Source organism: Zootoca vivipara, chromosome 3, assembly GCF_965207765.1.
Source record: "Zootoca vivipara chromosome 3, rZooViv2.hap1.1, whole genome shotgun sequence".
Taxonomy (NCBI): Eukaryota; Metazoa; Chordata; class Lepidosauria; order Squamata; family Lacertidae; genus Zootoca; species Zootoca vivipara.
Genome location: NC_142586.1, coordinates 26,418,005 through 26,441,862, shown reverse-complemented (window position 1 = coordinate 26,441,862; position 23,858 = coordinate 26,418,005). Strand labels below are relative to the sequence as shown.

Below are 23,858 nucleotides of genomic sequence, written 5' to 3'. Positions count from 1 at the left end.
AGAAAGCTCTAAACTCATTGAAATACAGAAAAGGATCATGAAATTCATAAGCTCCAAATAAACCTAGTAGAGCAGCTAATGAAAATCTATATCACAGGATAAACAATGGAAGACTGGGAATACTCAATATAATAAGATACAATCAAGCTTCAGAACTGTGATAGATTCTGGATGATAATACATTATGAAAGATTGAACAGGAATTTCATAAGAAACAACTATGGGAACTACTTTGGTTTAAACCAAAGAATATACATGATTACACTCTTCTTGCCTTGTTTGCAGAAGTTAACTCTAAGTTAACTCCAGAAGTTACCCTCGTTATTAAAAAGTGAATGTAGCAATCTAACAAAATAGACTGTTGATCTCTCTGTCTGGAAAAAGCTGTTGCACTTAAGAATTTTATAGACAGAATTCAATGTAGTGCTAAGTGAGTTATGCACAATGGGAATGAGGTCCACTCAGGCAGTAGGACTTCCCTCCTCTCCCCCACTCAAACCTGTTCTGCACCCTTTTTGAAAAGTTCTGATTACAAACTTCTTCTTTTACTTTATATTAGTGGATTGTAATATTTAAAATTTCTTTTCTCTCTCCTGGTTTTCAGATGAAAGCCACTTGATAAATTAACCGTGGATTGCTGAAAGCTCCTTAACCTTCCAGAATTAAAACTTTATAGCTGGTCAGAGAAAAGAACCTTGAGAAACAGATGTTTGGTAACTCCATAAATAACAAAATTCATGCAGTTTGAAAGCTGCAATCCTATACCTGAGTAGGGCTGGCCTACTCATGAGGCAAGGTCAAGCAGCAAGGTCCACTGGGTCAGCAAATCCCAATCTCCATCTCCCCCCCCTTTGTTACTGAGGTAGATCTTCCCTCACTCCTTCTTCTCTGGTGGGGAGGGGGGCGCTGTTTTGAGGGCCCCCTCTGTTGTCACATGTCTTCAGCCAGTTGCCTGAGAGTCAGTCCAATTCAACTCAGCAGGGCTTACTTCTCAGTAAACATAATGTACAGTTGCAGTGCACATAAACTAACAGGAAGTCATTTCAAGTACATACCCCTTTTTTTACCAGCACAACTCTGCATTTTTATACGTAGCACTAATGCTTTAGAAGTTCTACTTCTTTTAAACTCACTCTTGCACTTCAGTAGCATGCCTCTACAAACCTGTTCACAGCAGGTTTTATTCTTTGTTGTTGTTTAGTCGTGTCCGACTCTTCGTGACCCCATGGACCATAGCACGCCAGGCACTCCTGTCTTCCACTGCCTCCCGCAGTTTGGTCAGACTCATGTTGGTGTCTTCGAGAACACTGTCCAACCATCTCGTCCTCTGTCGTCCCCTTCTCCTTGTGCCCTCAATCTTTCCCAACATCAGGGTCTTTTCCAAGGATTCTTCTCTTCTCATGAGGTGGCCAAAGTATTGGAGCCTCAGCTTCAGGATCTGTCCTTCCAGTGAGCACTCAGGGCTGATTTCCTTCAGAATGGATAGGTTTGATCTTCTTGCAGTCCATGGGACTCTCAAGAGTCTCCTCCAGCACCATAATTCAAAAGCATCAATTCCTCGTTGATCAGCCTTCTTTATGGTCCAGCTCTCACTTCCATACATCACGACTGGGGAAACCATAGCTTTAACTATACGGACCTTTGTTGGCAAGGTGATGTCTCTGCTTTTTAAGATGCTGTCTAGGTTTGTCATTGCTTTTCTCCCAAGAAGCAGGTGTCTTTTAATTTCGTGACTGCTGTCACCATCTGCAGTGATCAAGGAGCCCAAGAAAGTAAAATCTCTCACTGCCTCCATTTCTTCCCCTTCTATTTGCCAGGAGGTGATGGGACCAGTGGCCATGATCTTGGTTTTTTTGATGTTGAGCTTCAGACCATATTTTGCGCTCTCCTCTTTCACCCTCTTTTATTCTTAGAACGGTGTAATTTTCACTTTTCAAGTCTTGGTACGAGATCAGATTAGATGGCATTGAGTAGCAAGTTTTGGTTACCCCTTTCTCTCTTTTTATTTGATTCCTAATATATTAATCTTCTTAGATTACATGCAACTCAACTGTTTAGTATACAATTGTTATTGCATGCTGAATTTTCCTCTTAATGCCCCCCCTTTTTTGGCTTGATTGTGTGAGAAGATATTAGTCTCATACACTTGGATCCCCTTCAGATATTTATTTGCCTATTTACCATGTATTAACAAAAAAAACACCCAGATACATTTGGATATGTCCTGGTAGGGAGAGAACTTTTCAAAAATATTGGCACTATATTTTAAGAGACCCTGACATTTGAAAACCAGCTTGCAAGGAAGAACTGAATCTGTTTCATGGGGATGGAATGTACATGTGGTCAGTCTAGTCCAATTTTGTCCAGTTTGTGCCCTGAGGCATCATCCTGCTTGGACAAGCCAGCATCTGCCTAACACATGAGTGCTCCCTCTGCCAACTCTGTCCTGCCATGATGAAAAAGCAGAAATAAAGGAAACCTGCTTCTTTAGTTGTAGCGCTGCAACTGTTCTGATTTGCTTGTTTCTGGATATTTATATCCTGCTCTTCTTCTGTGCAGAAGGTAACTAGAGCAGCTTGCAAAATGGAAACAACAAACAACAACAACACATGCAACCCAGAGTAAAATATCAGAAATATGGGAAAGGGATGTAGCTCAGTGCAAGTGGGTGCTTTTATGAGCAGGAGATCCCAGCTTTGGTCCTTTGCATCTCTCAGGAAGGGATGGGAATGCCCTCTGCTTGAAATCCCGGGTAGGTGATACTGTGCTAGATGGAGCAATGGTTTGACTGGGTGTAACGCGGCTCCTTTTGAGAGCTATGCAATAGCACTTTTAAAAGCACGACTTTTAAAAGGGCCAAAACTCCACTGAATGGAGAAGCATCACATTCCAAACTCATAACATCACTAAGTTAAAACTGGGCACGTAGGGAAAGCATCCCAGTACACAAGCCATCCAATCTCAGTTGCGGATTTGCGCTTCCCTGCAAGGAAATTTGTTGCTTCCAGAAATTCTGAAGAGGCTAGTGCCTACGAATGAAGAGACGGTGCACTCCAGTAAGCCTCAAGCAGGGGTGCCAACTTGAATAAAATACTGGGGGGCCCAGGTAAGCCCCGCCCTGCATGATCAATCACATGACGTGGCAGGCACACACCATTTGAATGGCAACTGGGGTGGCATCCCCCTCAAATATTCTGTTGGGGGAGGCAAAGGGACCTCGGCCCCCAGGAGTTGGCTCCTATAGTCTAGAGCATTTAGACGAAAAGCAACCTTACTGTGTACATGGTTCAGTCCACGGCTGGTTGATAGCATCTCTAATGAGGAAGTGCTCACTACCTGTTGGAAGTGTTTTCCCAATGGGTGTGAGAATCTCTTTGTTTAAACCCCACTTCATAGTTTAAAGGGATCCCAGTTTCTACTAGGAAAGTAAGTCAGGCCATGTTTAGGCTCTAATGTTTGTTTTTATTCTTTCGGGCAAGCAAAGACAATACTGTAAGAGTTTTGTCGACCCTGCCCCCTTCCCCCCACCAAAAAGATAATGCACCTTCTATACTGTAAGATGCATTGCTTGCAAGTTTCGTTTTTGAAAGATGCTCACAAAGTCTTACATCTTGCATGTTTCAGACAGCTGTGGCGCAGAAACTCATAGTGTGTGGACTATCCTTGTTGTTTCATATGACTGTTAGCAAAACTTTGCCTGTAGAGTACAACATCGATGAACATTTCCAAGCAACAGCTTCAATACCTACAAGGGTTATCTACTTGTACCTGTCTCTTATGGCTGCCAGACCTAAATACTACTTTGCGTGGACGTTGGGTAAGTAGACTTTTTAAAAAAAGAATGTTCTCCCGCCAAGCTGTGTCATGTTGTATAGTTTGCAGAATATATTTGAGACACTGCCCTCCTGTGGGTGGTGAAAGAACTATGGATTCGTTTGCAAGGAAGTAGGAGGACCTTATTTAACAATATTTCTGTAGTGCTTAGATTGAAATAAATCTGAAAGAGGTTTAGAAAAGTAATAAAAAAGCCATTCATATATAAAACTGGGCTTTCATAAGAAACAAATGAAATGATTTGCTAGCCGTTAGCAATTTACTTCAACTGGATTGCAGCTTTAAAATGTTGCATGTCAGCTATAAAGTTGGGAGGGTTTATGTTAACTTTGCATTTAGTCATTTAGAATATAGCAATAGATTATAATTCTGAAGGAAAAGTTTTATTTATGCTAATGAGGGAGGAAAAGAGAGACTTATTTGCTTTTGATAGTGCTGTATATTATGACAAGAGAGCCAGTAGGGGTGAGAAGCATAACAAAGTTTGATAGCTGTGATTGATGGCTAATAATGGTTATGGTTGATGGTTATGGGAGCTGTTGTCACTACAGTTGTAGAAAGTATACCACATTTGTGGTGGCAGAAGATGTAAAGTGACACATTTTTCTTTCCTTTAGGTGTTTGTATTGAGGAATAGTTCATTTATGTTTGGCTATTAAGCAAAAAGAAATAAGTAAGATTTTCTCTCATTTCCGTTGCATCTGAAGCATATGATTAACATTTTAGTGTGACTACAAAAGCACAATACACTTGTAACATTAAATTATCACCAAAGCCCACATTATACCAAGAAGTCCATACTTTATTACCCTGTTTCTCATATTTTAAGACATACCCATAAAATAAGCCATAGCAGGATTTCTAAGCATTCGAGGAATATAAGCCATACCCCGAAAATAAGACATAGTGATAGGCGCAGCAGCAATCCCGGCCGCGGCAGGAGGAGGAGGGAAAAAATAAGACATCCCTTGAAAATAAGCCATAGTGTGTTTTTTTGAGGAAAAAATAAATATAAGACATGTCTTATAATATGAGAAACACGGTAGTTAGGCGTGTGCATGAAATGAGAGCAGTAATGCAGTCTTCTCAGGCTTCAGACTGGCAGAGAAAATTCTTTATTACCTTTTCCCTTCTCATTTGACTGAAACTTCTTTTATTGCAACTTTGAAAAGTGTTTTGGATGTCTTGCGTCATCCATCTGGTCAAACCAGCCTTGTCGGGGACTTGGCTTTTCATTGAAAGTTGTGACCGGTGTTACAAAAGCTTCTAAGTAGACATTTAAAACCTAAAACGTGAAAGAAGCCAAAATGTAAATCTCATTTTATATGATTTTTAAGCTTCTTGCAAATTATTCCCTTCTTTCTTTGCAGCAGATGCAATTAATAATGCTGCTGGGTTTGGATTTAGAGGATATGATAAAAGTGGACTCTCGCACTGGGATTCAATTTCAAATCTAAGAATTCTTCATATAGAGGTTGGTATATGGATCTTCAGAAAATGTTAATGGAAAATGTTGAAAGTTGGATTTGTATCGGGCCTTTTCTGGTATAACTTTAGTGATTAGATAAATATAGCATGAGACGGGAATGGAAGAATTCCAGTTGCCACTGGTGCATTAAAATCAATTATGGAGACTAGCATTCAGGTTGCTAAAATGAGCAGCTTTGTCACATTCCTCCTGTTGGGTTACTAGCCATCTTGCTCCTGCTGTCTCCTTCTTATGTTCCATTTCCTCTACTAGAAATGAGGACTTGCATTCTCCCTTTATGAAAAGAGAAGAAGCTGAATCGCCTCCTTTCTTCCCATGTGAAGAAAAGGCACATTGCTGATGTAGAGGAAGTCTTCCTATTCTACGTAGTAGATGGTGCCAGTCCATTGCTTTGAATGGAGCACACCAAAGAGAAGGAAACAAGTGATGGAACTTCTGCCACTTTTTAGGTGCCTATATATATAGTGAAAAGTTCAGCCCCGGCCAACATTTCCAGGTTTTCAATTTAGAATCCTCATTACTGGACTTTCAGAATTCTGTTTCTTGAACAGAATTTTGTTGTAGAGGGTCAAGGCTGAAAGAAGAGAATGTTTTAATTTTGAGGGGCCAGCTGTACATGTTTGGCTCCTTCTCAAATGGCAGGACCCCAAGCCACTTTCTTGAGTTAAGCTCTTGGAGGGTAACAGTTGCTGCAATATTCAGCAGTTTCTATCCTCAGGCAAGAGTGACACAAGGAATATCCACTGCTGATCATGCCTAAATTGTGTGTGTGAGTGTGTGACGGGCAGCACTTGCAAAACTCTTTTAAATTGTTTGCCCAGTGGCATTATAAGAGAGGCATAGCCTAAATATGCCTAGACCAGGCATAGGCAACCTTGGCTCTCCAGATGTTTTGGAACTACAACTCCCATGATCCCTAGCTAACAAGGTCAGGGATCATGGGAGTTGTAGTTCCAAAACATCTGGAGAGCCAAGGTTGCCTATGCCTGGCCTAGACAAACCTTGAGACAAACCCTTCCACATCCTGCGGCAATTGATAATACATATCAATACATACTGCATAAGGGAAGCGGGTGGTGCTGTGGTCTAAACCACGGAGCCTAGGGCTTGCCAATCAGAAGGTTAGCAATTCAAATCCCTGCGACGGGATGAGCTCTCATTGCTCTGTCCCAGCTCCTGCCCACCTAGCAGTTCGAAAGCATGCCAGTGCAAGTAGATAAATAGGTACCACTGCGGCAGGAAGGTGAACAGTGTTTCCGTGTGCTCTGGTTTCTGTCATGGTGTCCAGTTGCACCAGAAGTGGTTTAGTCATGGTGGCCACATGACCCAGAAAGCTGTATGTGGACTAACACTGACTCACTCGGCCTGAAAGAGAGATGAGCACCGCAACCCCATAATCGCCTTTGACTGGACTTAACAGTCCCGGGGTCCTTTACCTTTTTACCTTACCTTATTTCATAATAATATGATCTCTTTTAAACCCTAAGTAATGACATAATGATTACCTGTGCTTTACAGAAATACAATAACGGTGTGTTAATTTTACAGTTCTCAACAAGTTTCAAGATGTTTCTTGATAACTGGAATATCCAGACAGGTCTTTGGCTGAAAAGGTACTATCTGTTATTTTTTTTTTTCCTTACAAAACTGTCAGAAAAAGAGTCATGTTATGACATTCCTAAGATGCCAAGAGTACCAGGACACATTGTTTGCTGGCCTTGGCGAATGCAGGAGAAAATGGGTGGCCTTTGAGTAAAACCTTGTCTCCTAAGATAAGCAGTCATTTTATCAGATGATTTGTGTGTTCATTGGGGGCTGGGACTCAGTGAACAGAGCCCCTTCTAAGTTCAAAACTGCCAATGATAAATACATTAAGTTATTTCTGCTAGGCTTTTTTTTGGGGGGGGGGGCTGAGCTTCACTTCCTCCTGTTCTTAATAAATGTTGTATTTTTCCTTGGATTTTTAGAGTATGTTATGAACGGGCCTCCTTCAGTCCAACAATACAAACCTTTATCTTGTCAGCCATTTGGCATGGGGTATATCCAGGATATTATTTAACATTCTTAACAGGAGTACTAATGACAATGGCAGCACGAACTGTAAGTACCGCTGCCTCTCTGCTCTTGCCAAAGAATTGTGCGAATTCAATGCGGCTCTTTAACCTTTACATTAAAAACCTTAAATTTGTAGGAGGGAGGAAAATATCTGCTTTTTTAAAAAAAGGCGTTTTGTAGTCCACTTGCATATTTTTGACTGAATTAACCAACCAAAGCACCAGTGTCTGAGTAATATAAGTGAATAATTGTGTGGTCCTTCTTCAAACTTGAAGTGGCAGAACATGGAAATTATTACTCTGTTTCCATCATTGTAGAGGAAAAGCATCAATGAATGACTAATTCAGGATGACCTTGAGCCTCTTTGGCATCAAAGGTTGAAGATCCAAATAGTTGCCTCACCTTGTTTAATGATAGAACAGTCACCAGGAGTAATGTTTGGAACAATTTATTTGACAAAGGTCAGCTAGAATGTATGTCTTTATCAGCAACTGCACATGACATTGATGCATTTAATGCATTCAACATCTTGTCAACCCCTCTGCTGGGAGATGGTGGTAATCAGGATTGGAACCCTGGCAGACAGGAAAGGGACATTTAACCCTTTCTCCCCACAAACTGTGATCCCGAGCTACTGCTTCTCCATGAAGGGAACACATTTAAATTAACATCTAGTGTAACTCTAAGTGGGCAGTCTTGTCAGGCTTGGTTTTGGGAATGTAATTAGTCCTGAAAGGACTAGGAATAGGAGCTTTGGGAAACTGGCAATAAAAGTACCAGAGGGTTTCCAAGTCATAAGCAATCACAGTGGGTCACTTAATAAGAACAGCTCTTCCATAAATTAAAAACACCCAGAGTCAAAGCCAGAGATGCCCTGTGTGAAGCTGGGAGCATAGTGCAGGAAGATGGTGTTATAAGCAAAAATCTGCCCTTATTGGGTTCTCCATCGGTCAGAGAATATAACAGAGGCCAACCAGAGAATTTTGAGAAGCAAAGCCTTTATTTTTGCTGTTGCAACAGGGTCCTTCCCCTCTCGCAGCAGAACAAGGAAGGAAGATTTTTGCTTATAACAATGGGAAACTGAGGAGGTGGTAGGTGAAGAAATTTGAATGTCTGTGCCCAGCAAGAGAGAGTAATAAGCAGACAAATGCACTGTTTTTACCTATTCCAGATAGAGGCCAAGAACTGATCTGGAAATTTATTACAGCTAGCTAGGGGTGGGGCGGTGGCACTCACCTGACATCTGGTCACCCATGTCACTTACTGCATACTGGGATAGAGGGGAGGAGGGGTGAGGTCAGTGCTGTGGAACATGTCTGCAGCAGTGCTGGATTGGCTCCACTGGTGCATTTTGCATGGCCACGCCCTCTGCTTTCACCCTCTCCATGCAGGCATGCGGCAGTGATGCTGGTGACTTGAGGTCAAGCGAGCACCGCCGTCCCACCCTGCTATTGGCAGCTAGAGCAGAAAACCTAGAAGATTCATCACATCCTATATGATTCAATCCTAATAAAAATAGAAGGATTTTACTAGAACGCAAACAATAATATTAGAAAACGGGAAGGCGACAAAGTCAATGTAATGTCATTTTAATACAGACACAGTGGTACCTTGGTTTGCAACTGTTTTGGATTACAACTGTTTTGGATTACAACCACGTCAAACCCGGCAGTGCGTGCCCCTTTTTTTGGATTACAACAGTTTTGGATTACAACCACGTCAAACCCAGCAGTGCGTGCCCCTTTTTTTGGATTACAACCCATTTTTTTTGGAGGCCCCATTGGCGAAAGCGCGCCTTGGGTTACAACCTGTTTTGGTTTACAACCGGACCTCCAGAACGGATTATGGTTGTAAACCAAGGTACCACTGTGTGTGTATGTATGTATATATATGTATATATATGTATATGTATATATATGTGTGTGTGTGTGTATATATATATATATATATATATATATATATATATATATATATATATATATATATATATCACCTAGCAGGGGCCACACTACAACTCTCAATGTTATGAAAACACTTATTGGATCAATAGATAATCAAGATCAACACTGAAGGCTTTCTGTATTTTGGCTGCATCTAGATGTAGTTTCTTGTAACTTCTGATGACTACCTATTCTGTGATGACAATCCTGGTTCTCCTACTAATTATTTCCCCTCTTTTTTGGTTTAGATTAGAAAGAACATTAGGCACTACTTTATTGACTCCCCAGCCATTAAATTATGTTATGATATCATGACATGGATGATGACTCAAGTAGCAATAAGTTACACGGTGGTCCCATTTGTACTTCTCTCCGTAAAACCATCATACCTGTTTTACAGGTGAGTTGACACTTTGCATTAAAAAAAGAGATTTAAATGGCAAGTGGAATTATTCAAGGGCTCTCCCCTGCTGCCACCACCACTGAAAGCTGAACAAGCAGTAATCTAGTCTTCAATTCCATTTGCAGAGAATTTCATGTGATATTTGATGCTTGGTGGAGGGATTGGGCAGATGGGCGAGGGAAGGTTATGGAGTTCAAGTAGAAAATCTGAACCCCCAGGTGTGTTGAACAAGAATCACCCAGTGGTCATCATTCACTTTTTTGGACAAGTTTCTTAAGAGGGTGATGGTCATTTAGTTACCACCACATGCTTGGAAGAAGCCTATTATCTGGACCCATTTCAGTCGGACTTCAGGCCTGGGTATGGCACTCAAACTGCCTTGGTCACCCTGTACCGATGAGCTTTGTTGGAAGAGGGACAAGGAAACTGCAGTCTTAGTTTGTTGCCCTCCATCTCTCAGAAGCTTTCGATACTGTTGAACATGGTACCCTCCTGCAGTGACTCTGGGGTGAGTGGGAGATGGGGGACACTGTGTCCACAGTGTCAGAGGCTGATTTCATAGAGTAGCAATGGAGGGATATTGCCTGGCACCTTAGGAGCTAACTTGCAGGGTTTCCCAAGGGTCCGTCTTATTCCCCAAGCTTTTTGACAACTATAAAGGACAGGACATTGGGGAAGTGTAACGAATCCAGAGATGATGGAGGTTCTGAGTGTGGGAGGTTCTCAAGTCCAGGAAATTGGGGGGGGGGGCTGCCAGTTCTGGATGGGGTTGCATTCCCCTGGAAGGAACAGATGCTTAGCTTAGAATAATCCTTGATCCTTCTATGTCGCTTGAGGTCTTGGTGCTTTGTATAGCAGACCTTCTGACAAGTAGGTCAGTGCTTATAGCTTTGTCACAAAACACTCCCGAGTTCAATTTGACTTAATATGGTCCCCCCCCCTTTTTATTTGCTTAGTTCCTGTTACTTCTGCCTCCACATAGCCTGCATTTTAGTACTGTGGATATCTCCGTTGAAAAGAACTCAAAAAGGAAATAAAGATCAAGAAAGCATCCAGCCCTCTTGGTCCAAAAAGCAGGGTCAACAAGGAGGAGGAGGAGGAAGAGAAGATGAAGAAGGAAAAGGCGACATGGGACATAACAGTTACTCTACGGCAAATAGTTTCAATCAGAAAAGAGAAATCACCTGCAGAAATACAACACTGAAGCAATGATTAGGAGATGCTATGATGGATATATTTTATATTTCGAAACCCGTTTATAGCACCTTTTAAAAGGGGTTGTTGTATTTGTCTGGAAAAGATGGGTTAGTAAGGAAAGAATGCTATATATCCCTAGGGAATATTGAATACACTAGTAAGAATGGAAACAAAGCAAATTAACCTCTCCCATGCCATGTTCCTGTGGATCACGCCTTATGTGAAAATATTACCATTATTTCAATGGGCACTCAGGACTTGCAGCATATGTCCATTGGGTCATAAGTGTGCCCCTTTGATGAATGTATGTTGCGCATCTCAAGGCACATAACGGGGATGGTGGGTCATTGTGTCAATTCAGAGTACAGTAACAGAAGGAAAATACCTTTAACAAGCAAATGCCTTGCCTTAAACCCTCTATCTACTGAAACAATGTTTCTAAGTGGTATTTTCATAATATGTGGGAAGCATAGTTCAAATATAGGGGTTTCCTTTGGGGGGGGGGAAACAGAGAAATGGAAGTAGAAAGTCAATTATGGTGTCTGATAAGAAGGAATTGCAATAAGCATCTCAGTATTTGGAGGGTTTTCTTAGTATATCAAATTCGTGCAGTTCAGGACTGCAAACATTGCCAATGCAGAAGTGGTTTCATTTGATCAACACTCATTATAAGACCTCTTGGCAAATTTCTTTTTTTAAAAATCAAAATTCACCCTTTTCAGGGTGAAATGCTCTAGTTTTATGGGTTCTTTTCTTTTTCCCCTCTATCAGTATATATGAGTTTTGCAACTAGATACAAAATGGCAGCCATAATAAGACACTCACAGAGTTTCTGTTGAAGCCACAACTTTCCGGATGAGTAAATCTCATCCTTTTTATTATGTAAAAATAAGAGTGACCTTAAGATACAGTCACTTGGAAATTTTTGTCAGAGATGTAAAAAAAAAATTTAAAAAAATAGTGTGAGAAAGTGCTTATGATATAAGTATAGCCAGATTATATTATGGTTATAATTCAGTTTATATTAAACAAAGAGTGAAATTGTTAAATAGGTATTGTCTAGCTTATCTTTGACATTATATATCCTGTAACACTGGAGAACCTGTGATTTAGGAAATCCCTAAACCAGGATTTCATTCATGGAGGGTCATACTGTACTTTTTGATAAAATATTCCCAACTGTTCTGTTCTCTAACAATTTTATTTTGAAACTATATCAAAGGAGTTGATAAATATTAATCACTTTCTGGTGAACATTAACAACTGCTAAAGAATTGAAGTACTAAAGGGCTATAATTTTTATTTTTCTTCTTTGCATACCATTTGCTTCGTCTTTAGTAGACGGGAAGCATTTTAACATTTAAAATGTAAAGGAAGTGCCACAGTAAAAGTAATGAAAATCAGGAATGAATTGTTTCTAAAACAAGCTGAATTTTATTTCCAATAATATTGTATCTCAATAGTAGGAACCTGTGGTCCTTCAGATATTGTCGGACTACAACTCCCATCAGCCATTTGCTATGCTGGCTGGGACAGATGATATATGCGGTCCTCTAGATGTTGTTGGACTCCCAAGTTCCTCATCCCTCCCCTAATACAGTATATAGCGGCTGACTTGAATATTTTAAGTGAGCCGTGAAAAGTAAAATTAGCTCTTTGCTTTTAGGGATGTAGAAAACAAATGCATTTTCCACATGTAGAAATCTCAAAGCATTTTAATCCACACAGATTCGTGTTAGACTCAAGAGTAAGAAATAGGATATATTTCTTGTTTAGAGTTTTCCACTTCTTTTCATGGTCTGCCTCCTTGATATCCCTGGATAGTTAGAGACAGTTGCATTGTGTCTAAGGAAACTGCAAACTAACGCATGTTGTTGATCCAACTGTTAGAATGGAAACGCAGAATGGAATATGTATTTGAAGATCAGGTAACTACACATTGAAAAGGGCTTTCACACTGACTTGTGTCATGGAAACGAATATTAGCGTTAGAATAAATAAACTACTTGTAATAACTTTGGAAATTGTGCTAACACACAGCATTATTCCATTTGTTGTTGTTGTTGTTGTTTAGTCGTTTAGTCGTGCCCGACTCTTTGTGACCCCATGGACCAGAGCACGCCAGGCACTCCTGTCTTGCACTGCCTCCCGCAGTTTTGTCAAACTCATGTTGGTAGCTTCGAGAACACTGTCCAACCATCTCGTCCTCTGTCGTCCCCTTCTCCTTGTGCCCTCCATCTTTCCCAACATCAGGGTCTTTTCCAGGGAGTCTTCTCTTCTCATGAGGTGGCCAAAGTATTGGAGCCTCAGCTTCAGGATCTGTCCTTCCAGTGAGCACTCAGGGCTGATTTCCTTCAGAATGGATAGGGTTGATCTTCCTGCAGTCCATGGGACTCTCAAGAGTCTCCTCCAGCACCATAATTCAAAAGCATCAATTCTTCGGCGATCAGCCTTCTTTATGGTCCAGCTCTCACTTCCATACATCACTACTGGGAAAACCATAGCTTTAACTATACAACCTTTGTTGGCAAGGTAATGTCTCTGCTTTTTAAGATGCTGTTTAGGTTTGTCATTGCTTTTCTCCCAAGAAGCAGGCGTCTCTTCATTTCGTGACTGCTGTCACCATCTGCAGTGATCATGGAACCCAAGAAAGTAAAATCTCTCACTGCCTCCATTTCTTCCCCTTCTATTTGCCAGGAGGTGATGGGACCAGTGGTCATGAACTTGGTTTTTTTGATGTTGAGCTTCAGACCATATTTTGTGCTCTCCTCTTTCACCCTCATTAAAAGGTTCTTTAATTCCTCCTCACTTTCTGCCATCAAGGTTGTGTCATCAGCATATCTGAGGTTGTTGATATTTCTTCCGGCAATCTTAATTCCAGCTTGGGATTCATCCAGTCCAGCCTTTCGCTCCTCTTCTCAATCTCCTCTTATCCAGGCTCAACATATGCCCAACTCTCTCAGCCGTTCTTCATAAGACTTGGTTTCCAGACCCTTTATCATCTTGGTTACCCTCCTATGCACAAATTCGTTTGTCATTAAATTGTGGCACCCAGAACTGGACACAGGTGTGGTCTGACCAAGGCAGAATAGAGTGGTACTATTACTTCCCTTGATTTGGACGCTATATTTCTGTTGGTACCGCCTAGAATAGCATTCGTCTTTTTTTTGCTGCTGCACCACACTGTTGACTCAAGTGGAATGCTTTATTTTTTTCCAACAAATGGTTGCTGTTTACTTAAATGGGGAAAATAAAGGGATGTATTCTTAACAGCAGTAGGAGTTGACCCCCACCTCACTCTGGCTAACCTCAGAGTTTCAGTTTGGGGCAAGTGTATTCACCAGCTGTGTCCAAAATGGCAGCCGATTTTTCCCTCCCAGTATTCAGTGGGAACCTGCTTAGTCCATCTTGCTTAGTCCATTCTGTCTCCTGTTTGTATACATTAAGCTAAAGGTGAGTCTAGTTTAAAGGTTGGGGGTTAACCTAACTTTCCCACAAACATATACCTTGAGAAGCCAGTGTGGTGTAGTGGTTAGGGTGTTTGACTAGGACCTGGGAGAAAAGGGTTCGAATTCCCACTTAGCCATGAAGTTCATTCAGTGATCTTGGGCCAGTCACCCTCTCTTAGACTAACCTACCTCACAGGGTTGTTGTGATGATGATAATATGGAGAGGGGGAGAGCCATGTATGCCACTTTGAGCTCCTTGGAGGAAAGGTGGGTTTTTTAAAAAAAGCAGCATGCATAAATAAAGTAGGTGGCCTGACCCAACCCATAGCAATAGCAGTGGCCTCAGTGGAACTAGAATAGTGAATGGACGCAGGATCAAAGGTTCTTCTATTCATATCTTACTCCTCTGTCCATCACTGAAACAAAGCAAGGCAATGCCTGCTTTTCCAAACCAACTCTGACTCCAATGACCTGAGAAGGAAGTGTGGAATGTATTCCACCCACACCAAGCCAAAAGTTGCACTGAGGATAGATGGAAGCGGAAAGGATAAATTCCTTAAAATCTAGTTGTCTTCTCCAGTGCCTATTAACATAATACTGTGATGCTATTTGGATTATTGCATTATAGTTGCACAATACAGTATCTACATTGATAGACACTTGCAAATAATATATTTTTCACATCCACCTAAAGATCATACATTTGCAAACATGAATATAAAGTTCTGTACTGTGATGCAAAAAGAAAAAGGTTTAGTGCTTAAGACTGCTCATATGCACACATACCTGGAAGTAATCTTATTGAATGTAGTGGAACTCCAACATGCATTGAGTTGCACAGTGAATCCACAATTGATGCTCTGCTTCTTTATATCTAGTCCTATACTAGATTAAAAATTCAGCTCAAGATAAGCAATTAATTGTATGACTCTCTAGTTCTTCCAACTGTAAACAAAATACATCCTTAGATGCACATGAATTAGATTTCATTATAGTCGCAGTTGGTTCAAACTAACAGTGCAAACTAACCGATATATATCTACTCAAAAGTAAGTCCGTTGAGTTTAATGGATTATTCCCACGTAGGCAGTAAAGGATTTTAGCCTTATTCTCAATCAAAGTAACGAGTTTAAAGTTAATCAGGATTGTGACTTACTTTGTTGCATTCATTTCAGTGAGAAACACTCTTTACTCCCACTGGATTGGAACCAGGAATTAGAAAGAGAAAAAAAACACCATTTGTCTAATTCTAAGTGAGTTGATTTCAGCCACAGGAAATCACTGCAAAATCTTAGTATTCCAAATCAGCCTTTAACTTCTAATTGCCACTCCATAAATTAAGTTAGGATTTATCTGAACCTAATTTATACATGTCTCCATTGGCTAAACATAATGTACTATTATTGCCTGCCTTCTTTTTATATAAAGTGCATTTAAAAATTTGCATTCTGAAGTCAATTCTGAGTGCTTGCAATTTAACATGAACCTGTCTTGGCCTAACAGCTACCCGTGGCTCTTAAACATTTCCATATATTCTTAAAGGAATACACTGACACAACAGCTCCATATTCAACAGAGTTTTACCTTTAAAAGTAAAAAGCCTTGGCATCCAATTGAAATTTGACACTTGTAAGTTGTTTAAGGGGTAAACAAAAACAAAAACTGTCACTTTTGCAAAGGATATTTTGCTTTTGATGATGCATTTCGTAGTACATTGTTTTGAGAAACGTAGCATTTGAACGTTGCTCTTTAAAGAAATGATTTGTCAAAAGACCAGAATCCAATCACCCAATCAGTTCTTTTAATAATAAAATTGTTAGGCTAGGTTCCAAAGAGCCACATGCTCTCTCTTCCTACTGTTGGGCCAGGTAAAGCTAAAGGGACCCCTGACCATTAGGTCCAGTCATGACTGACTCTGGGGTTGCGGCGCTCATCTCGCGTTATTGGCCAAGGGAGCCGGCGTACAGCTTCCAGGCCATGTGGCCAGCATGACAAAGCTGCTTCTGGCGAACCAGGGCCATGTACCCCTCCCCAAAAACACAATCTTAAAGTTGAGGACACCTAAAAAAGCATAGGAACCTAGTAGGCTGCCTTGTATCAATACTATTTGACCATCAATTTTAGTGTCATCTACTGTGACTAGTAGCAACTGGCAAGGGGGTTGGGTAGAGATCCTCCACATGTCCTTTGCAAGATCCTTTTAATGGGATTAACCCTGGAGTTTTCCAAATGCAAATCAGTGAGGTATGGTTCCTCATTCAGTTTGGCACAAAGAGCCGTAGTGCCATGGGGGAAATCTGAAGAACACCCCCTCCAGGACACAATCAGTGCTTTTCTGCATGGGGTGCCTGGACCTGGCCTCATCTTTTAAGGTGCCACCAATTGCTTTGTTTTTGCTAATGTAGACTAACATGGCTACTTTACTGGAGTCCTGTCCTAGTTACTCATGCATAAGTGCCATTGAAGTCCGTAGGACTACCCATGCATAGCAGGTGCCAGGACCACCTATGTTGTATGGCTGAAGCTCTCATCTCTTGGATGTCGTCAGGCTGTGTGCCATTGAAGTGGACTTTGGCTTTTGTGAGCTGGAGCTAACAATATTGGGATGGTGATAGGCTGTTGCCCAACCTTGGCAAGCTACATAGTACCATCCTTAGTTAGATGACTGGCCTCAAAGGTTTCTAAGCCGTTGTCTTAAAAGTTGCATGAAAGCCATTTCCCATGCTATTACCGTAATTGGTTCTGGTAGGTTTTCGCTCTCGTGCCTGCTAAGGTTATAGAAAACTATGTGTGGTCTCAAGGCTCACACTTCGAAGCTTGGCATTAAGCAAACACATGCACTTCAGATTTAATATTTGCAGTTTCTTGCTCTGTTGTTTTTATTTTGGATGACATTCACTACAAATATTCATTCAGCCACTGATGTCTACTATATCTGGGCAACCTGCAGTGTGACCAGCAATACAGTATTGGAATCCTTTAGCAAAATAAGAAGTTGGTTGCTTTCAGACGAGTGGCTGTTTTTAAAACCCTGAAACAGGGGGCTGCATCCAATCTTGCCTGAGCAGGTGTCTCATGTTGTAGTGGGACTTTCTTGCTCCCATCTTCCTACAGAAGCCCCCTGCGCACCTGAGAATCCTCTCTGGGGGATCAGGGGACCCTCTGGAAAGGCCTGAGATGGATGGGATGTGAAGTTGCAGTGGGATGGTGAATTTTGTGCAAGCTGCCTCCCAATTTTAGGCAATCCCTCTCCTCTTGCAAGATCTCAGGCCTTGTCTGAGGGCCCCTCTCCGCAGAAGAGGCTTTTTAGAGGGGGCTGCGGTGGAATGGAAGGGACGGGAAAGTACCGTTGCGCAAGCACATTCCCACTTTTTGCAACTTTCTGTACCACTCGCTGATACTTTAACCCTAGTATGTGATCCTGGACCCACTTGAAAATATTGGAAGCTCTCTTTTAACCTTTTTTTCATCCCCACTGTCCTGTCCATCGGGGGGGGGCTGCTGTTACTTTTGGCATTTACTCAGGTGAGCCTCTCTGGCTTCATCGTCTGGCTCGCTGTTGCTACAAGACACGTCGGGCTCATTTTGGCTCTTGTATTCCCACTTAACATGCAAGGTGTGCTGCCTCCACTGGTAGATGACTCAGAACATCGTTTAGCTGTGATATCAGCACTTAGACCAGAAAAAGGTTTTCTAAAAGGAGCATTTGCCTAAACTTTTTGTTGTTGTCGTTGCCTTGAATGTATTTTGTCAGTTCTTAACGTTAATGACGCTCTCATTTCATACCTTTGTTTTCAATGTTCATTGATTTTGACACTCTTTGAAGTCTTTGGATGTGTCTTACAGTGGCAAAAATCTCATAAAAATACAGTAGTATGTAGAGAGTTATTCTTGAAACAGACCTCAAGCAAATGCTAGCTCAGAGATAAATTTCTATATGTGTATTGAAAGGAAACTAGTACCCCAATTCATGATAATTAAATAATATAAAATTATTCAATATAGGAATATAAATATGAAATCTAGTTGTTTCCTATCTGGCCACATATTGAAGGGGTCTATTCTTAGCTCAATGCAGAGATATGGTAGTTATGCTCCCTCCCTCCTCAGATAATCTGCTTTTTGAGACGAGAATATGCTTCAAAAGTGGATAGTTGCAGTATTTCCTCGATTTGCCTTCCCTGATTCAAAATATAAAGGCATTGCCCATGAGTTTCATTTTTATTATTCCAATATATATATATATAAATATATTTTTTAAAAATTGTTATTTTTCAACAGATCCATAAAATTAGGTCTTGGTGTATGGTAATTTAAAATACCACTGTGTTAGTTTACACTGTGATGTGATATTTTAATAATTACTTATTTCTAGTTTTGTCTCAAGAGATGCTACGTACAAGTAGCAGACTGCTATGTTTTAAAAGGTGTTTTTAACTTGCCTATAAATGTTTTTCTAATTTGTGTCTTTCAAATCTGATTAAACAGTAGTTTAAAAAAAAGAGAGGCCTGGAATTGTTTTTCTCCATCTGTTTGGTGCTGTTTAACTTACACAATGCGATGCATTTAAAAAACAACTACCGTAGCTGTTTTAGCCCTTCACTTGATGAGAGGAGTCACTGCAAAAAGACACAAACAACCCCGACTTCCACAGCAGGCCTACAATTCACTTATTGAACAGTGTGCAGTGTGTTTCGAAATATACATGAGCAATCATGTGACTTTATAAATGATCTGGTCTATCTGGAGCCTGTTCAGACATTACTTTTTATAAATGCAAGTGAAGTTATGTTACTCCCTTATCTGCAAATAGGGGAAACAATGTTATAAAAACATTGGTAGCATAGGAGTTTGGCAGCTCTTTCAGATTATCCTTTTTTTAGTGGTTCTCTCTTTCCATGCATTGCTTTCTGTAGCATGTATACAGAGGCACAGTAGATTTGGTTCCCAATACGTTTTGAGGAAACACTCTCTCCAAATCCAGCAAAAATTAAAACAAAAACAAAAAAACCCCACCATGTAAGTACATTGGGAGGAATTCAGCATCACACACTTCCAATTTTTCCATTCATACAAGCATTTCTGTTTGCCTGGAGGAATTATTCCCCTCTACCTGCTATGTGGTTTTCTGGGGATTCTCCAGACCCCTCCCCATCCCAAGGAGAAAAATTATCGCTGTGCCACTTCCTAGTACAACTACTTAACTTGAATCCAACTCCCTTTCATGGGTCAGTGGAAACCAGACAGCACCCAATCAGAGGTGGAGCTAGCTGCTCCGGCACCCGGAGTGGTACACATGCTGTGCACCCGGGGATGGGGCCATGTGGCGGGGCGAGCGTCCCAGGGGGTGGGGCAAGCACCCAAGGGGGTGGAGCGAGCCGCCCATTGGCTGCTTCCTGGGCGGGTGTGGGGAGGGAACCGTGCTGCTTTGCCAGCAGCCTTCCCTCTTCCTTTTGACAGCTCAGGGGAGGCTCCCCCCCCATGAAGCAGCCCAGGACCGGGGGGCAATGGCGTGCCACCCGCCCGCAACTCCCAAGCCTCCCTCAAGTTGTCAAAATGAAGGGGGAAGGGGGGAAGGCCGCCAGCAAGGTGGCGCAGCTCCGCCCGTTCCCCCCCCCCAAGGCTCAGGCCTTGTCATACACCTTTCCCAATTTTGAACCAATCAGTTATTCCATATCCAGTTCTTACTGTAGCTTCTTGTCCCACATAGAGATTTCTCAGGAGACAGATGAGGTGATCAAGCACTCCCATTTCTTTAAGAACTTGCCATGGCTCGGGGTAGGCTTGGGAGTCACAGGCAGGCAGCGCGCTAAGTGTCACCCCCCTCCGTATTGACATCCAGGGTGGGCCGCCCCCACCTGCCCCCCTTCCTCCGCTCCTGCACCCAATAGTGGCCCAATGTGGTTGATATTGGGAGGGGTACTGTTTTAAGTGCTATTCTCTTTCCCAAGCTACTTAAAGTATATGAAAGTGTTGGGAACCATCACCCTGGGATTTTTATTATGGACTAGCTGTACCCGGCCATGCGTTGCTGTGGCTAAGTCTGTGAAATTGAAAAAAATTGAAAGAGAAAGTGGAAGTTCCCCTGGCCACCTCCATGTTTCCCTGAGTCTCCAGCAGGACCACTACCCCCCATCCCCCCTTCCTCCTCCTACCTCAACTTGAGGCCTCCTGTCCCGTCCTCCCCCCTGCGCCGCTCCCACCCAGCCTCCTGTAGGTTGTCCCCCGCGTCCTGTGGCAAGCGTGCGTCTTTGGAGAGTAAGCATTCCACATGGACCGGTCGGTCGGTCGAAGGCGGCTTCGGGTTCTCCTGTGTAGGTGCAGTGTCCAGGAACCTCGGAGGGTGCGCCTGCGCAGGAGCACCCGAAGTCCCCTCCGAGTGACTGAGTGGGTGAGGGACCGAGGGTGTGGCGGCCAGAGCGACTCTGTGATGGAGCCTCCGTCATTGTGGCTGGGGCAGGAGGCCTCGACGGGGAGATAGGAGGTGGTGGAGGAGGAGGAGGGGGTGGGGGTGTCGTTGCTGTTGGAGACTCACTCAAACATGGAGATGGTCAGGGGTCTGGGAGGTACGTATTGTGTGTCTGTAGGTTAGTGGGGGGGGGATGTGGTTGTGGACGGTTATGGTAACGCAAGGGTGCAAGTTTTATATCCCGATTCCCTCTCCGCCCAGGTTCCCAGCGGGGTTGTTGGAGGAAAGAATGTGGAGGGGAAGAATGTTCCATAGGATCTGTTCCTTTGAAGTCCAACAGATGGTGCTATTGCTACACAAAAGGATATGGTGTCTGTTCCTTTGACAACCACTGGAGGGCACTATGTATTTCTAGACAAAATCAAGTTTTTACCTGTGACAGATGTGACATCTGTATAATCTAAGGTAATGCAAACACTCGCATATTGGAACGTTGTGTCAAAATTTGAATGCAATCGGTCAAGCGGTTTCGGAGAAATGTCATCACACACAAACATGGACTATATATATATATATATATATATATATATATATATATATATATATATATTCCCCTCTCACCACTAAACCTGATAAAAGAAAGAAAAAGTGTATGCCTTTTAGATATATGAGCGATTTATTTTAACATTCAAACTGGAACCTTCATCTGTTTCCTGCGCTCTAGTTCCATTCTTGACAAAGTAAGACTGCAGTTTGCAAAAACACTTGTTCTGAAAAACCAAGTTAGTATTTTAAAGCACTGATAAAATCCAGTCTGCCTCGTTAAACAAGCAAGAGGCTAACCATAGCCCTGAACCTCTAATGAAAGGTGGGAAAGGAAAATTTGAAACAATGCAGCGTTTTCACAAAACATGGCATTCCAAAAATTTCACTGCAAAGTGAAATTATATTAAGTCACACCACTGGCCCATCTAACTGATTATTGTTGACACCGACTGGCAGCAGCCAGGGATTGAACCTGGAGCTTTGTGCCTGCAAAGCAGGTTACGCACTACGGAGCTACAGTCTTCCCCCTAAGTCCCAACACATCTTCCTTGAGGTTTGTCAAATAGAACTACAAAACAAGAAACTAAGAACAAGGTCACACGTTACAAAATGAGACTGTAGTGCTTGCTTCTCAGTTGTCATAGAAACCTAGCAGTTCTCCCAGTAATTTGGGACTGAAAATGCTTGGAGAGTAACAATTGGCCTACTTGGCTTTTTCGTATTCGAATTAGAGCAAGCGGCAGAAAGTTTTAATAGCTGGGGTGATTATTCTGTGAAGCCAGTGCTTTTGCCTTCACAAATTATGCACACAGAAGCAGCGTGATATCTGGAGGGAGTTCATTGGGCCAAGGAATACAGTATGAGGAGCGCCTGGATTTTCAGTGGAAAATGAACCAGATGCTAATTCTGTGTGGTTCCAGCAGAGCTGTGTCAGACTCTGTTTGCAGTTTACTTTGCTTAGCTTAAACGAAGGATGAGGATTCTGTGGCCCTTGGGTAAACACTACTACACTCATCATGCTTGACCACTGACAGCGTGGCCAACTGGGGCTGATTGGAGTTGTAGTCCAGCAATATCTGGAGGGCCACAGGTTCCCATACTTCTTGGAGCAACACATTAGCGATCTTTACTTGTCCTTTGTCTTTTGTTGTGGACCAAAAGGAGGGGAAAAAGCTGCGTAAGCAATGCTGAGAGAAACTAGGCACAGAAGGGCTTAATGAAGGAAGTTGTACTTATTTGCCGCCGCCCCCCCATTTCTACTGACAACAAAGCAACAAGTGCTCTCTAGACTGTTTACAAATAGCACAAAACATAAAAAACAAACAAACCATAAGACACAGAAAAGTAACACAAAAGGGAGAAACTAGGAAGAGCCAACACTACAGCAGAAATAAAATGCTACGCAGAAAGGTTTTTTTGGGGTGTGTGTGTGTTATGGTGATGGAGCAGCAGTGGTAAATTGGGGAACAAATGAATCGCTAGGGGCCGGGATTTCCATACCATATATTCCACACAGCCCATTGGGACTGGTAGAGCGGAAGACAGAAAGCCCACAGTAGGTAGAGGCAGAGCCAACTAAACCTTGTTTTGCCTCCTATCTTCTCTCTGCTGAGTTTGCCAACAAGCAACATGGAGAAAAAGAAAGAGGAAATTGACAGTCAGTGACACTCCCTGAGCTGGATATGAGTATGAAGGCAGTCAAGTCGGGGATGGCTGAGGGCAGACTGAAGTTGGTGGGATAGTGCCCCATTTACCCTACTGGTGCCAGCCTCTGTTGGTGCCACAACCAAAAAAATACCTCTTCCTGTATCCCCACCAGTCAAACCTCAGGTGAGAAACGCAATGAGGCTGCTATCCTGACCTGATAGACAGTTTAATGTGTCCTTACCCCACCTCACCCCTCTGGTAACTCTATGTTCCTGTCAAAGAAGGATCACGGTGCAAATCCTACACCTACAGTATTTTCCTGGATTCAGTAGGATTTCCTTCTCAGTAGATGTCTATAGGAGTGGGTTGTTAATTGGCTGTAAGAATACTGTAATCCACCTCAGTCTAGACCAGGCATCCCCAAACTGCGGCCCTCCAGATATTTTGGCCTCCAACTCCCATGATCCCTAGCTAACAGGACCAGTGGTCGGGGAAGATGGGAATTGTAGTCCAAAACATCAGGAGGGCCGAAATTTGGGGATGCCTGGTCTAGACTTTCCTGCAACTGTAGGACCAAAATGCAGGCCAATACTTAGGAATTGAGCTGTGACACTGGACTGAGCTGTGACCAGTCCACTGCAAGTAAGAAGTGCATCTCCGATTGTGAAATCTGAATGGCAGGCTTTAGAGAATGTCAGCTTTCTAAGTTTCCTGCTGTTTGTGTTTATCCAAATACATGATAAGCCAAGCTAGCCAATTAGTCTTGAAGCATTTTCAGTCTATTCCTGGAAAAGAGCCGACAAAATAGTTGCTAGGTTTCTATGACAATGTAGCAATGGCTTAGATTCAGGCTCATCTTGAAATGAGTGCTAGGAAAGTCACATGACCT

At 42.2% G+C, this 23,858-nt stretch overlaps 1 protein-coding gene across 3 annotated transcripts in view; it reads left to right on the top strand.

Moving 5' to 3' along the window:
* MBOAT2 (membrane bound glycerophospholipid O-acyltransferase 2) overlaps window positions 1-12,942 on the top strand; it is a 61,893-nt gene extending 48,951 nt beyond the window's left edge. For all 3 annotated transcript variants that reach the window (XM_035109881.3, XM_088665711.1, XM_088665710.1), the window contains 6 exons: window positions 3,625-3,817; window positions 5,205-5,308; window positions 6,872-6,936; window positions 7,291-7,423; window positions 9,567-9,718; window positions 10,678-12,942. In XM_035109881.3, the coding sequence (XP_034965772.3) occupies window positions 3,625-3,817; window positions 5,205-5,308; window positions 6,872-6,936; window positions 7,291-7,423; window positions 9,567-9,718; window positions 10,678-10,933 (903 nt within the window). In that variant the 3' untranslated portion in view covers window positions 10,934-12,942. The remainder of the gene's footprint in view (window positions 1-3,624; window positions 3,818-5,204; window positions 5,309-6,871; window positions 6,937-7,290; window positions 7,424-9,566; window positions 9,719-10,677) is intronic.
* Window positions 12,943-23,858: the final 10,916 nt, after the last annotated feature.